This window comes from Physeter macrocephalus, chromosome 4 (genome assembly GCF_002837175.3).
Source record: "Physeter macrocephalus isolate SW-GA chromosome 4, ASM283717v5, whole genome shotgun sequence".
NCBI classification, from domain to species: Eukaryota; Metazoa; Chordata; class Mammalia; order Artiodactyla; family Physeteridae; genus Physeter; species Physeter macrocephalus.
Window position 1 is genome coordinate 35969840 of NC_041217.1, and position 14927 is coordinate 35984766.

General features: G+C 43.6%; 1 protein-coding gene across 1 annotated transcript in view; it reads right to left on the reverse strand.

Moving 5' to 3' along the window:
* Positions 1–8794: 8794 nt before the first annotated feature.
* HSD11B1 (hydroxysteroid 11-beta dehydrogenase 1) overlaps positions 8795–14927 on the reverse strand; it is a 36281-nt gene continuing 30148 nt past the window's right edge. The window contains exons 5-6 of the mRNA XM_028488498.2: positions 11009–11152; positions 8795–9398 (exon numbers count right to left, since the gene is read on the reverse strand). Coding sequence (XP_028344299.1) covers positions 9181–9398; positions 11009–11152 — 362 coding nt within the window. The 3' untranslated portion in view covers positions 8795–9180. The remainder of the gene's footprint in view (positions 9399–11008; positions 11153–14927) is intronic.

Below are 14927 nucleotides of genomic sequence, written 5' to 3' on the forward strand. Positions count from 1 at the left end.
GAGGCCGCAGCAGAGGGAGGCCCGCATACCAAAAAAAAAAAAAAAAAAAAAAAAGAATATGTGTTACACTACTCTGTGGAAGAAAAATATTTGACGTGCCTGACAGAGCTCCCCCCACACATAAGTGTCTGGTAGGCCACTTAACTTCTATTTTTTTATTGGACCAAATCAAATGTGTTCTGACATAAATAATGGGAATCATAATAGCACCTACCTCATAGGGCCGTTTTGAGCATTAAATGAGTTACTATTCCTACAGTAGAATAATGTCTGAACATAGTGAGTATATGGAAATGTTGGCTAATAAATGAAGTTAAAAAAGCATCCCAATGTGTTGATACTCTTTTTAGCTTTTGCATTATGTGATTGATAATTTGATTTATATGGAGATTATATGGAGGAACTTAATTTTATTTATTTTGGTCATTTCTAATTTTTAGCTTTTACTACAGTGCTGCCAGTGAGGATCTTCATGCATGCAGTTATGCGTTTTCTTCTTTTCAAATATATCCTTGGGGATGAAAATCTCAGGAGTGGGTTTGCTGGAGCGGTTTCATGAAGACGTGGTTTCCTTCTGATGAGAAAGTTTTGCAGGAAGTGGGCCGGAAGGAGTAGAGCTAAGGTATAGGGCACTGCTGGAGATGGCAAAGTCAGGAGAGCTGCAGAGAGGTGAGGGCCCTCCTACCAGCATGATAGCTCAGTGCTGCTGGGTGTTGGCAAGGAGGCAAAACCAGGGTGGTGTGGTGAAAAGAGTAATGGTCTGGAATCTGGAGAAATGACTTTTACATCCATGTACGCCTCTCTCCTGAAATGCAAAGTTGTTTTGTCTCTGTGGGTCTCAGTTTCCCCTAAAGCCTTTCCCAGTATTAGGGTCTAAGAGCCTCTATTTCTGAAATGTTAATTAAATACCTTATACATGCCAAGATCTGTGTTTGGTACCAGGGATGCAACGATGAGTAAAATACAGTAAGTCCCTTGATGTAGTCGTGTAAGACAATTTAAAAGGTAAATTTAGAGTTGGTAAACTCAAGTGATAGGCAAATACAGAAATTTATAGAGGCACAGGAGAGGGGTGGGAGAGCACCCATTCCAGCCTTGAGGGGTGGGCCCTGGCGGAGCGGGGGAAGTTTTCCTAGAGGGGGTAGTGGTTGAGCTGAGTCTTAAAGGATGAGCAGGAGTTAAGCAGACTATGGGGGAGAGTGAAGAGTGTCTGGGCAGAAGAGGTGGCCTGGATAGAGGTACAGTGAGAATAGCAGGGCGCCTTCAGAGGACCAGCGGTTCCGTGTCCTCAGGGAATCCAAAGCGTGGCAGGGGACCTGAGGTGTGTCTGGGGACATGGCTGGGGTCTTTGCACATCACTGTAAAGAGTTTAGGTTTTCTATGTACCATTTTACCCAAGGATGGCTTTGGGTATATGCTAGCCTCCACTCGCAGCCAAGACCCTGTCTTGATTTCCCCATACCTTGACATTTCTTTCCCCTGGAGGCTCAGAGCACCTTTTGAGGATGACCACTAGCTGTCGCTATTGAACAGATCTGGCTGTCCACAGCTAAAGGCCAATGGTGGTGTCCTAGGCTGCTAGCTCCCGGCGGCCCTACCAGATGCTTGAGTGTGCCCCGCCTCCTTTGGGTCTGTTTATCCGTCCTGAGAGGTGACTCACAAGTAGGCACGCAGTGAGCAGGTGGTGGTAGCCCTTGAGCAGAACCTGGGCAAGCTGGGGGAAGTAATTGTGGTGAAGTGCGGTCCACCACACTACCGCAGTCAGCCACTGGGTGGCGCTGCCACCACTGACCGCAGAAAGGGAGGCCTGTGAAAAGGGTAAGTCTCAGGATAGGACTGCTTTGCTGCTTTGGGATGGGGTAACTTTTGCGTCCACTCTGTTACCTGGAGTTCGGGGGCCACAGGACTGGTCAAGGACAGTGTGAGGGAGGTCTGGAAGCACACCGACCCAACAGTCCCAGATCAGCCAACACTGCCACTGTTCAGGTCCTTCAGGCCTCACCCCTGGCGGGTATTTGTTTTTTGACTCGTCCCCAGTTTCCACCCTTTGGTTCCAGGTCATGCAATGAGCCAATACACCCTTCCCTTTGGCTTCTGTTTCCTTATTTTCCTTCCCAGCAACTCCCATCTCCAAAGCCTCCCCATTCAGCATGTGTTCATCTGGTACTTTTCTTTTTTAGGAATCCATTTCCCCCTCTCCTTTTTCCTGTGACATTGCTGTTCGCTGTGAGTCTGTGTCCTCACCCTGTGTGTTCGGGATCTGTGCAGACTTAATTCTGCTTCTCCTGGCTTCTTTGCCTCTGGGCGTTGTAGTTCTAAGTACTATTTTACCTTTTCAAAAATTCTCTCTTTTCTTGTCTGCCTTTTCTTTTCACATTTGCCCTGTCTTCGTCCCTGTCTCCCATTCCCCCACCTTTAAAAACCAGAGAATTTAGACATATTCTAAGTCTAACTAGAAAACTTGTGAGTCTAACAACTAGAGAAATTAAAGAAGTTAAAGTCTAGCAGCTAGCGGGGGAGGACATAGCAAGTAAGGGGTATCCTGACTTTTCTTGGCATCCTTCATGAACTGGCGACCCTCTGGGGTGGGCTGGTGATCTAGGGGTGCTGAGAGGCTGACACTGAGGCAGACTTGCCGGAGACATTGTGAGACAGCATGGGTACTTATGTGTTTTTCTTTTCCCTTAATGCTGCAAGTACCTCCCTTGAGAAATTAAGGGATGCTTCTGGGACTTGATTAGCATATGTGTCCCCGTGCTCTGGGATGGGCACTAATGAAGAAGAATGTGGGTTCTTGGCAAATTCCCTGGACAGCAGGCAATGCCAGAAGGGGTAAGGGTTCTACCCAACATGTAGCATCCTCAGAGGGGAACAGGAGCACACTCTGAGCCAAGGGAAGGTTAGGCCTGTGACTAAGGTCCCAAAGGACTGGTTAGTAGCATAACATATGCTGACTTCTTCCTCTCACACAACTTTAGAGCCTTAGTCTCCAAAGGGGATGTGTTGCAGGGACTACTGGGGTGTAGGGAGAAAAATATTAGAATTTCTCTTTATTACTTTATCTTGTCTTTTTAAGATTTCTATTTTTGCATATGTTTTGTGCTAGTAAATATTACATGCGTATATTATATAAATAGTAGCTATATATCTATCAGAAATACATATGCCTAATCATTTTTTAATGATGAAGTGTGGGATCCAAAGTTTCAGAGATCACTGCTCTGGAGAATCTTTGGAGCTTGCCATGGACTCTAGCAGAGGCCTGTGATGCTGGCCCAGAGCAGCCCAGCTGAGGAGAAAGGCCCAGCCTGTGTGGACAGACTTGGCGGCGAGGTGGGACTTAGTTGTCCTTGAGAGGGAGCTCTCCAGAAACAGCAGCTGGATGACTGTCCCCCATACCCATGTGAGTCACAGCCTCTGAGGTCACCTCAGGGTCCCCTGCTACCTGATATCTTAGGGCCTTTTACTACATTCTTTGCTGAGGAGAGGTTTCATAGTTTCTCAAAGGGAAATTTGAAGAGGTGGGAGGCCTAGGATGTTCTCCAGCATGGGGGGAGCTGTGACTGATTAGGACTTTGCAGACGGTCAGTGGGAGAGGATCCTGTCACCATGGTTAGGAGGCTGGCACCTTAGGGACTGTGTCCTTCCGCTCTGACTGTATCTCAGACTTGTTTCCGAGGTGATTTACGTTTGTGACAAACACTTGTGGTTGCCTAACGGAACCCCATTTTTGTTTGGGGTGGAAATGTGCTCAGCTGAAAATTCCATTTCTCAACCTCTCTTGAAGGGAGAGGTGGTCCCAAGATGTGACCCTAGCCCATGGGGTGTAAGCTGAACTCCTGGCTGGGGCTTTCCCGTTGGCTGTTTATTAAGGGTCAGAATCAGCTGGTGCACACATTTGGCCCTTCACATTTCTCTTTTTTTTTTTGGCATGATGCTGAAGGTGGGGCAGCTGTCTTGTGACCCCACCGTGACAAAGAGGAAGATGGATAATTGGAAATATCGAAGGAGCCTGGCTGCCAGAGGTGCTGGTCTGCTCTTCTCCGACTTTTTGTTATGGAAGGAAAAGAAATCTCTATTTGATTCAGCCATTGCAGGGGGTTTTCTGTTGCTCCCAGGGGAATGCAGTGCTAGCGAACATGAAGGTGGACTCAGGGCTCGCAGAAACCTGGGTTAAGGCCATGACTTCATGCAAGATGCTGACGTCCTTAGAGTTGAAGAATGTGAGCGTCCCCTGTCTCAGGGAGCCCTTGTCCCCTCTTCTTCTCCAGCAATGATGGAAACAAGCTGTCCTGTTACTTGCAAGTCCTTGGAAGTGGAGAGAGGCATTGAGCTGGCCCTTTAAGAATAACGAATTCTGTTAAGAATGTGGAAAGTGAAAGTCAGGGTGAGTGCTGGAGCCGGCTGTGCAGGTTTGAGCGAACTGATGGTGCTTAGCTCTGCTAATACAAATTCAGTGGTGGCAACTGGTGGCTTCAAATTGGCCATGGCGAGAGTATTTGTATCACGGAAGTAGGCAAATATTACACATCAGGGCTTTTTTCTTTTTTTTCTTTTCGGGAGAGCCAGTTGTTAAGCATTTACCAACACACCCTTGGAAAGATCACAAGTTTAGTTTACTAACTACCTTAATATTGTTTCATAGCTTCTCCGCTTTCCCCATGCTGTCTAATAAGTTATAAGCAGAATCAAGAAGCAGCTGATTTCTACCGAACTCAGGCTGAAGTCTTTTATGTATTTATTTTTAAAGATCCTTGAATTTTATTTATTTATTTATTTATTTATTTGGCTGTGTCGGGTCTTAGTTGTGGCATGCAGGGTCTTTTGTTGTGCACGGGCTCTAGGCATGGGCTTAGTTGCCCCGAGGCATGTGGGATCTTAGTTCCCCCAACGAGGGAGCCAACCCACATCCTCTGCATTGGAAAGCGGATTCTGAACCACTGGATCACCAGGGAAGTCCCAGGCTGAAGTCTTATTATGTCTTTGGCCCTAAAAGTTCAGCCTGAAGGCAAAACTAATTTTCATCTGACTTTGGCTGTACATTTGTCATCCAGTCAAGCCCCTGTCTGGGCATTCGTGTCCTTTCCACATCATCAGCCTCCTGCCCCCATCCTGTCGACAATCTACAGGGCCTCAGCTCTTGCAAACCTGGCTTCTTGCCCCAGCTGTGCCACCCACAGCAGCCCCCGATTCTGGGTCTGGAACAGCAGTTTCTCCCTTGCATCCACACACCTTATGATCTTCCTTATGAGCACACCACAGGCTCTTCTTATGATGTGACATGACACCCCTCTATCAAGAGGTGGGGTCTGTATGCCCCGTCCTTGAAATGGGGTGGATCTTCATAAACCTGCTTCACTAATAGCAAATGGTTGGTTGTAACGGTCAATACAGCTTCTTCCTGGCTCTTGTCTCTCAGGACACATGCCTTTGGAGCCCAGAGCCACCATGTAAGAAGTCCGGCAGCCCTGAAGCTGCTCTTCTGAAAGACCACGCGGAGAGGCCACAGAAAGCTAGAGATGCCCAAGGAGCCCTCAGCTGTTCCGGGCTCCAGCTAACCAAGTCTTTCCAGTTCAGGCACAGGCTGCATGCGCGATGGGGCCTGCAGATGATTTAGTGGCTGGCCTTTGAGCCGGCCCAGCTGTGCTGAATGGAGCAGAAGTGAGCTGTCCTCTCTGAGCCCTGCCCAGACTCATGAGTGAAGTAAATGTTTCTCTGAGGTACCGGAGATGAAGCCTTCAGCATATCTTTAGCGGGGACACGCTTCAACCCACAACACTGCCATTGCAAGAGACACAGGTCTGCTCTTCAGAGGGAAGCCATTCCTAGTTCTATCAGGTCTGAGAAGAGTGCTTCATGCAAGTTAGCCTGCCCATTCCATACACTGACACTGACACATACGTGTGCACAAGCCTCCCATTATGTGTGTCTATATATATGTAATATAAACATTATATATATAATTTTAACATAAATGGGATTATGTTATACACATTTGTGAGCAACTGGTTTTATACACTTAACAGTATGTCCTGAAGGTCCTTCCATGTGAGTACGTTTAAATCTACCTCATCCCTTGTTATCATGATATAGTGATTTCATAGTATTGATAGCCTGTGGGTAGACAGTAAAGTTGTTTTCAATGTTTTGGTGAGGGGTGGCCCTAACCACAAATGCAATGTTTGGTGACTTTAAAATTTTCCTAACAGTCAGTACAGTAACTCCTTATGGTAAGAGAATATTTTTGTAAAAAAAATATTGCTGGGTGACCTCCAGGTGGAGTCATAATCCACTTTGCATGATAAATGAGGGAGCGGAAGGTGGTGGGAGCTGAGAGCTCTGGGGTCTGAGTCAGGGAAGAGATGGGGCCCGGGAGGAAGCACTTGGAAAGAGACCTGGCCCGGGGGGGGCCTTTTGAGTTAAATGATGCCCCCCCATTGAATGTAAACCCAGTCTTCCTTCCCCTCTCTGAAATATTAGGAAAAGGTGACATTGCTCACCAATACGTTCAGTGAGAGTGGAATTGCTTTTGGAATGCACAAAGGAATGCTGAATTTTCGTGTCACTGTGGGTGAAAACAGACATCCTTCCACATATATTTTTGAGCTCATTATGAAGTGAGCTAGGCAGGCCAGATTCTCTTACATGGAACTCATCCAATGACAAAAGCCTTTGTGCTGCTGGTATCACTGAAATTGGACCTTGCCTCTGGAGACAGTGGGCAGATATCTAGGGGTAGGGGAGCCAGGTAAGGAGCTGGGTTAGGGCCCTTGAGAGGGCATCTTGGGAAGGGCTCCCTGCAAAGATCACTACAACCACCTGTGGGTGAGAGAAAGAGCTGAGTTTATTGCTCACTCAGCTAAGGGGAAATACTACCTTGGATGGAGACTTAGCAGCCTTTCAGAATGGGGAGGGCAAAGTCGGGATATTTATGAAGCGTTGGAGTCTAGTTTAAGGTGGGCTTTCAGTGTGGTGGCTTGATTAGAATTGGGGAAGGATCGTGATGCAAACATTTCAGATTGGTGACAACAGGGTTTTGTCATGAGGTTCCAAAGAGTCTTGAAGAGTAATAGCCATTTGATGCTCTCTATTGAAAAGCTGAGCATTTTTAAATGGGTTTGCAACATTTATCTTCCTGGACAGAAGTTGCTTGGAATAGTAAAGTCATGCTGCTGAAGACAAGGGAATTGTAATGTCCAGGTTAGTGAGGACAGCAAATGATGAGGGTGTCAATGGTATTGGTTCTCAGACCTAATTTCTGAGATCATCCCCTTTGGTTTCTGGGGAAAACCTCATGTAGTAAGACATTTAACCTCTACCCAAGCAAATTCTAAGTCGCCTTTAATATTGTCCCCACCCTTCAGTTAAGGAATTATTGCACTCTATCTCATCAATAAAGTCTGTGAAGAGGGAGCCTCATTTCTACAGGAGACTGAGGAGTGTTAATCTGACTGGTCAGAAACCAAGACATCTGCTAGACCTCATTTTACATGTGTATGTGTGTGTGTGTGTGTGTGTATTATGCTAGATAGTCAGAAACCAGACTTCACGTTTTTGGTCCATTTTCTCACACACAGGTTCAGTCAGGTCTCTCCTGCTCCCTTGCCCTGGACAAAACCTGGGAAGGTCCATGTTACAGACTGAGAAAAGTCCAGCCATATTCACACTCCCAGATCCAGCTCCTTGTCCGTGTGGCTGGCAGCTCAACGGACTCCAATTTGTTCTGCTGACCAGCCATTTAGATTAAGAAGTGAGAAAAGGAAATTTACCCTGCACTTCCAGACCCATGTCTTGTGTCCCAGCATTACTTCCCATGGAAACTCTACATTTGGGAGTGTTGGGTTTGTGCTGGATATACACCATCTATCCCTCCAAGCACTCTCCATCCTTTTCCACCCCGCTCTGTGTATGGGTATGCTGACCTGTATGGTTTATATCAATCTACACTTTGCCCCTTTGTTCACCTAATAGAAAATACCAGCAAGAAATCAGAGGGAGGGAAGTGAATGAGGTTGGTATATTTATTTCCCCAGAACCCTCCCCTGTGGTCCTTGACGGGCTGGTGGTATCCTTTAACTGAATGTCATAGCTCCTGTCATGTGGCACTCTGCAAACACTTCTTTCTGTCTGGGCTTTTATAACAGTTCTCACCTCTTTTCCCGATGGTGGGCCTAGGGTTGGAAATAGCTGCAACTAACCCTGAGATGCTACATTACCTCTGTGATTTCCCTGTAATCTTGTCCACACTTTTGTAAAAAATCTCCTTTTCATTAACCTCTACTAAAATTATCCAGTTTGCCACTCTTACCTGTTGGGGGACCTGGCCAATATAGGGCTTTGTTGAGTTTTTAATGTTTTGTTTCCTCTTTGGTTGTAGTCAAGTGATGCCTGGCAAGCGTTTGATAGATATTTGTTGAATGAATGAATGACTAAATGTGTGAGTGACAGGATTTGAACTCCAACCCCTCCTCTACAAACTTCTAATATACTACTGAGCGTTCACATGTAGAGTACAGTTGCTTGATGCACTCTGAGTACAATAAACAAATGTAGGTTCTGTGGCTCCAGTTTCCAGGAACTTCCACTTCTTTGGATTTGCCCTGGTTGTTCAAACCCAGATGTCCTCCCTCCCAGAGGAGCAGTATGAAATAATATAAAGAGTATCTGAAATATACAAAATGGTAAAGACACGATGTTCACTAAATGAAGAGTAGGATGATTTCTTCAACTCAAAAAGAGATAAAAGGTTCATATCACAAAATAAGAAATGTACACTGAAAAACTTCACATGTATAGGTTATGGTTTTAATGGAGCCATACTGAATGAACTGCAGTTACAGCCATGAGGTATGAATTTATGAAGTTTATGTGACCTTTATTATAATTAATATTGACTAAGCATTATAACATTATTACATATGAGATAAATTTGATATAACTATCTTGTAATTATATCTGTTGTTACTATCAGTTTCACAATTGCTGGTTCATGACATTCGTACACTTTCTACTGTATAAGTGTTAGAGGAACTTCTTTAAATTTTGAGATGTGATATGTGACTTGCAACCCCCTGGGGACACTCATATCTCTCTGGGGAGATACCTTCGTGATGGAGCTCATGTAAATATCAGGCAGAATTGTTCCAAGCCCCCTTATCATGCCTAGCCCTAAGGAAGTGCCTAGTTCTTTATAAATATTTCCATATTATAATTTCGTAAGGAGAGAAATTCCAAGATCTTCCTCCCTGGATTTCCCAGCAGGAAAAGAGTCAAGACCGAACTGTCATAATACACTTCCTTTTGGCGCAGAGCTCCCCCTTTGATAATCTCCAGGGCACATTCTTCCTTTGGAGATGCTTCTGCATTGTATATCCCAGCAGTTCCTGTCATGGCTGTTTCTGTAGAACGACAAGAGAAGAGTGGGGTTATCTAAGACTAGTAGAGTCTACACGATAGGAGGCCTGCAGACACCAACAGCTTAGCTTTTAGGGGCTGTTGGCCAGTGCTTGCTCGGCAAGGTCCACGGGCCCTGGCAGGAATACATGGAGAAGAGTGGGTATGTTAGGGCCTATTGGGCAAAGAGAGGCTTAGCGTTCATATGGACTTCGTCTAACTGGATGAAGATTTGTGGAGGCAGCTGCAGGTTACTTGTTGGGAGATCTGAATCATACTCCTCTCTTGGGTGTTTTGGCTGGATGGAGTGAGGGAGTAATATGAGGGAGAAGAATGAGGATAGAGGTCATATGACAGGAGGTGTCAGTGGGCAAAACCAGAGTGAGGTATGATAACGACTACTGATTTGTAAAAGGAGATGACGGGACGAGAATCCAGGCCTTTGCTCCCTTGTCAACACCAACCACTTTCACTTAGAAGGAAACTCTTGTTACCTGCTCTCTTCCTTCAGGTATTTGTGTCCTTCTTGCCCAGCTTCTCTCTCTCTCTCCATCCTTGTTTCACTGTGTTTCTTTGTCTCTCTCTCTCTCGTTCTGTAACTACTACTCAATTTACTCAATTACTCTTAAATAAAGTTTTCTTTTTAAAAAAAATTTTAATTTTTATTTATTTATTTGGCTGCACCGCATGCGGGATCTTAGTTCCCCAGCCAGGGACAGAACCCGTGCCCTCTGCAGTGGAAGTGTGGAGTCTTAATCACTGGACTGCAGGGAAGTCCCTTAAATAAAGTTTTCTTATCATACTTGCCACATGTTTTAGATAAACTTGCATTCGGACTTACAGAAAAGTTGTAAAAACTGTGCAAAGTTTTTCCTTATATCCTTCAATCACAACAACATAACCATTGTACAATTATCAACAATAGATACGATAGAATTGGAACAACCTTACTAATTAAACTGCAGGCTTTATTTGTTCACTAATATCCTTTATATATTCCAGGATCTTATCCAGGATTTCACTTAGTAGTAATTTCTTCTTATTTTCCCTCTTATCTCTGACAGTTCCTCAGTCTTTCCTTGTCTCTCATGGCCTTGATGCTGTTGAAGAGTACTGTTCAACTGATTTGTGTAATGCCTCTCAATTTGGGTTTGTCCACTGTTCTTATAATTAGAATGAGGTTTTGAATTTTTGGTAAGAATACCCCCAAAATGATACTGTGTCCTTCTCGGTGCATCATATCAAAGGGTTCATGATATCTATGTCTTATTACTGGTGTACTATTAAGGAAAACAAACTCACATTTCATAAGTCTCACATAGGAAAGTAATGGCCATTGAGTTTTCGTGAGGACATAAGGTGTTCAGAGTAGGGTCATACGATGAGTGTGGTGTCACTCAGCACACTTGGTGGTCAGAATGGAAAGAAGGGTCAAAGAGCAGTCAGAGGCTCCACTAATGACAGTGGAGCCCCTTCATTAAAGGGAGACTAGCGCTGTCACTGGTTTTCAGTGCATGACACATGACGATATCAGGGAGGTCAGCACCCTCTTTACCCACAATGGTAAGAAAGACAATCCATCTACAGGCCATTTATTCCAATCTCTTGACCTTACCTGTTTCTATGAGGCCAAGGATACAGAGGGTGATCGACACATTGACATTGGTCACTGCATATTCCACCCTGATAGAGGAGAAGAACCCATCCAGAGCAAACTTGCTTGCAGAATAGGCAGCAACAAGTGGATTAGCTGTTTTCCCTAAATGATATAGAGATGGGTTAACACGGGGACCTATTTCAACTCTGACAGAGCTGATCTGTGTTTTATCAGTAGCAGGCTTTGTAACCCCTGTGAAGTGCTTTTATCCTTTGAGTCTTAGTTTCTCTCTACTCCCCAAAGAGATTATTATGCTGTGTTGAATTTCTGAAAGAGAAAAAACATTAAGGTATCAGAGAAACTCTCCTTGATGAGACTGGGATGCAGTGTGGAGTGGGCTGCAGGAAAGCCTTCATTGAAGAGGGATTAGTTAGATTTTTAGTAAAGATGGTAAATAAGTGGATTATGAAAGAGCCATGTAATTCCACAGCTGCTAACTTTTCCACCTCTGACCCAAGAGCGTTGGAATTCAAGCGTTTGGCAAGGGCTGTCTACACAGAGACCTATCACTGATTTACTTTCTATGCAAGGGGAATGAAGACTCCTGTCTTCGTTTTCTACTCCATATCACTTTTCTTACTTTCATCAGCCTGGTTAATTCTCACTCAGTTTTTTGGAGGATATGTGGACATATGCCTGATAGCATAACTTATTCATCATACCCTTTCCAAGAGGAGAGAGTAGTGGTGTCCTGAGAACTTAGACTCTTTGCTCAGCATTATTATTACAGCTACTTTAAAATCCTTGTCTGCTAATTCTAAAATCTGGGTCATTTTAGGCCTGATATCCATTGATTGCCTTTCCCTCCTGAGTATGGGTCACATATTCCTATTCTTGTATGTGCAGTAATTTTTCCTTGTATCGTTGATATTGTAAGAGTCTCTGGATTCTGTCATATTCCTCCAAAGAGTATTCATTTTTATTTTTTATTTTTTGGTGGGCAGTTAACTTGGCTGAAACTCTGTGTCTCTTGCAGTAGGTACCAGATGAAATCTCTGTTTAATTATTTGAATCTTAACTGGGCTTCTTGGTGTCTACACTGCGCTGTGAGTATTTCAGGGGACACATAGAGATTTGAGAAGGGTTTACATACAGGATTTGGTGCTCTTGCACTGTGACTCTTTCCTTTCTGGGATGTCTCCCTTCACTTTCCAGCTGCTACAGAAACACCAAACTCTTCCTTCTGCTTTTACAAGGTAGTAAGATGGCAGATTTCAATCCTAAAAATGACACTGATTGGGGTCTGCCCTTGAGCACAAGCTACAAAATTGGGAAACTCATCTAGTGTCATTTCCCTCTTTCAAGTGGGAACAACTCTCCAGTTTCTTCTTTTGATTCTTCTCTTCAGTGCTTTCAATGGTTGTTTTCTGTATTTTGTCCAAGTTTGTTACCTGGAGAAGGTTGGTCTATGAGGTATTACCCTGCCATTATTGGAATTGGAACCTCTGTGAGCTTTTAAAATATAATGAAATTTCATTCCAAATCAATGAAGGAAGAATGATTTATTCAGTGAAGATGCTGGGAAAGTTGGTTAACTAATTGGAAAAAAAATTGTTAGCTCCTTGTTTTATGTCATATATCAGAAAATGATACATGGAAAATTATGGCAAATGGTGTTGTCTACCCAATATCCGTTTCCCTTTCTTTAATAAAAGAATCTAAACGTAGGGTGGATAGCTAGTGGGAAGCAGACGCATGGCACAGGGAGATCAGCTAGGTGCTTTGTGACCACCTAGAGGGGTGGGATAAGGAGGGTGGGAGGGAGACGCAAGAGGGAAGAGATATGGGAACATATGTATATGTATAACTGATTCACTTTGTTGTAAAGCAGAAACTAACACACCATTGTAAAACAGTTATACTCCAATAAAGATGTTAAAAAATAAAAGAATCTAATTTTGTTCAGGATAGCAATGTATTCAGATAAAAATATTTACTTCTTCAAGATTCCCTTGCTCTTTTGGGTAGTCATGTGATCTAAATCTGGCCAGTGAGAAATCTAGCAGTTGGGGTCTCCAGGAAAGATATTGATTACCTGATAAAATAGATGGATTCAGGTGACATGGAGCTTTTACATTTTGCCTTTTCTCTTTCTTTCTAAGTAGACTACAGATGTGATGCCTAAAATTGCAGTAGTCATTTATGAACTTGAGGAAAAGCTGTATATTAATTATATAATTAAGGATTATAGAACAAAAATGTGGAATGAGCTTAGATTCTTGAAGATATAGTAAGTCCATCAAACCAGCCCTGAACTTATTACCTGAGAAAAGGAAACCCTATTTAGTGTTAAGCCATTTTAAGTGGAGTTTTTGTTACATGTGCAGCAGAATGAATCTCCTGACTGATTAAAACATTCAATCATAGAAAGAGGATAATATAGGCAAACACTTACCAGATTCTTGTTTATGAAAAATCATTCTAACATAAAAGTAAAAAAACATGTAAAGGCAAAGAATATTTTATTATACAAAATGTAAAATTTCTATATGTCAGAATGGTAACTATAATAATTTCACTATAAAGGTAAAGGGAAAATGATAAACTAGAAGATCATTTTCAACATATTAGTCAGACAAAAGCTTAATATCATCAATCTTTAATACATAAAGAACTCTTAAAAATTCAAAAAATACAAACAAATCTCTGTAGGGAACCACTCCATCCTCAATCCTCAATCATGAGTTTTGGCTTGAGATAACTCTGCAGTCAAGTTCCAGGAATGGGTGTGTAACACAGGATGTCTAATCAGAGTTTCTGATACCACTGGGTTACTGACTAGTCTAAGGCTGGACCAAAGACCCAAGCAGGGCATCAAGATACATTGCTGTTGCTTAACAAGAAATCAGTTCCCTTTTCTTCCTCTGTATCAGAACCCCAACTGAATTCATGTTTCTACCTGTTGCAGAGACTGCAGTATTCTCTCCAAATATCTTCTGCCCCTCTTCCTTAGCAGTAGAATCCCGGATTTGTAGCTGGGCTTAGTTATCTGGAATAAAGTCCACATTTCTCAGATTCTTTCAGCCAGATGGTGCCAAATGACTAAGTGCCGTCCAATAAGTTGTACACAAAAGTGTGTCATGTGATTTCTGGGATATGTCCTTAAAGGAAGAAATGTCTCTCCCTTCTCAATCCTTCCTCCTTCTTGGTTCCTGAAGGTTGACCCCAGAACTATCATGGATCTTGAAGTAGAAGCCATATGTTGAGAATGGCAGAGCATTTAGAGAAAAGGAAGGAACCTGGGTGACCATGGAGCTGCCATCCTAGCCCTATACTGCTTACCTCCAGACTTGATTTGCCTTTTAACTTATTACATCCACTGTTATTTTAGGTTTTCTGTGTCAGAGAGCTGCACCTAATCCATGTTGAGAGTCTCCCTCACTTTTACGTAGCCCATGTGCCAAAGGAAAGCTGATACCATCTCTAACTCTAGGGGTGGCTTGTATGATTTATTTAATACCATCCTCCTTGCCCATGATTGTTACAGGAATGGGCATGGGGCCCAGTTTGGACCAATGAGACTTGAGCGGAATCTTGTTGGAGTGTCTGGGAAAGTGCTTTGTCCTTATGGGAGAGTTTCTTAAAGTAGAAATCCTGTTTCTCTTCTGTTGGACATTTCCGTGTATGGATATGGGGGCTGAAATTGCTACATCTAGCTCACTGTCAGCCTGAGGATGAAGCCACACGTGGAAGTCCACATCTGGACTTCCAGTTATGTCAATAATTTTCCTGTTGTTTAAGTCAAAAATGGATCCAAATTGTTTATAAGAATAGCATAGGGGCTTCCCTGGTGGCGCGGTGGTTGAGAGTCCGCCTGCCGATGCAGGGGATACGGGTTCGTGCCCCGGTCTGGGAGGATCCCACATGCCGCGGAGCG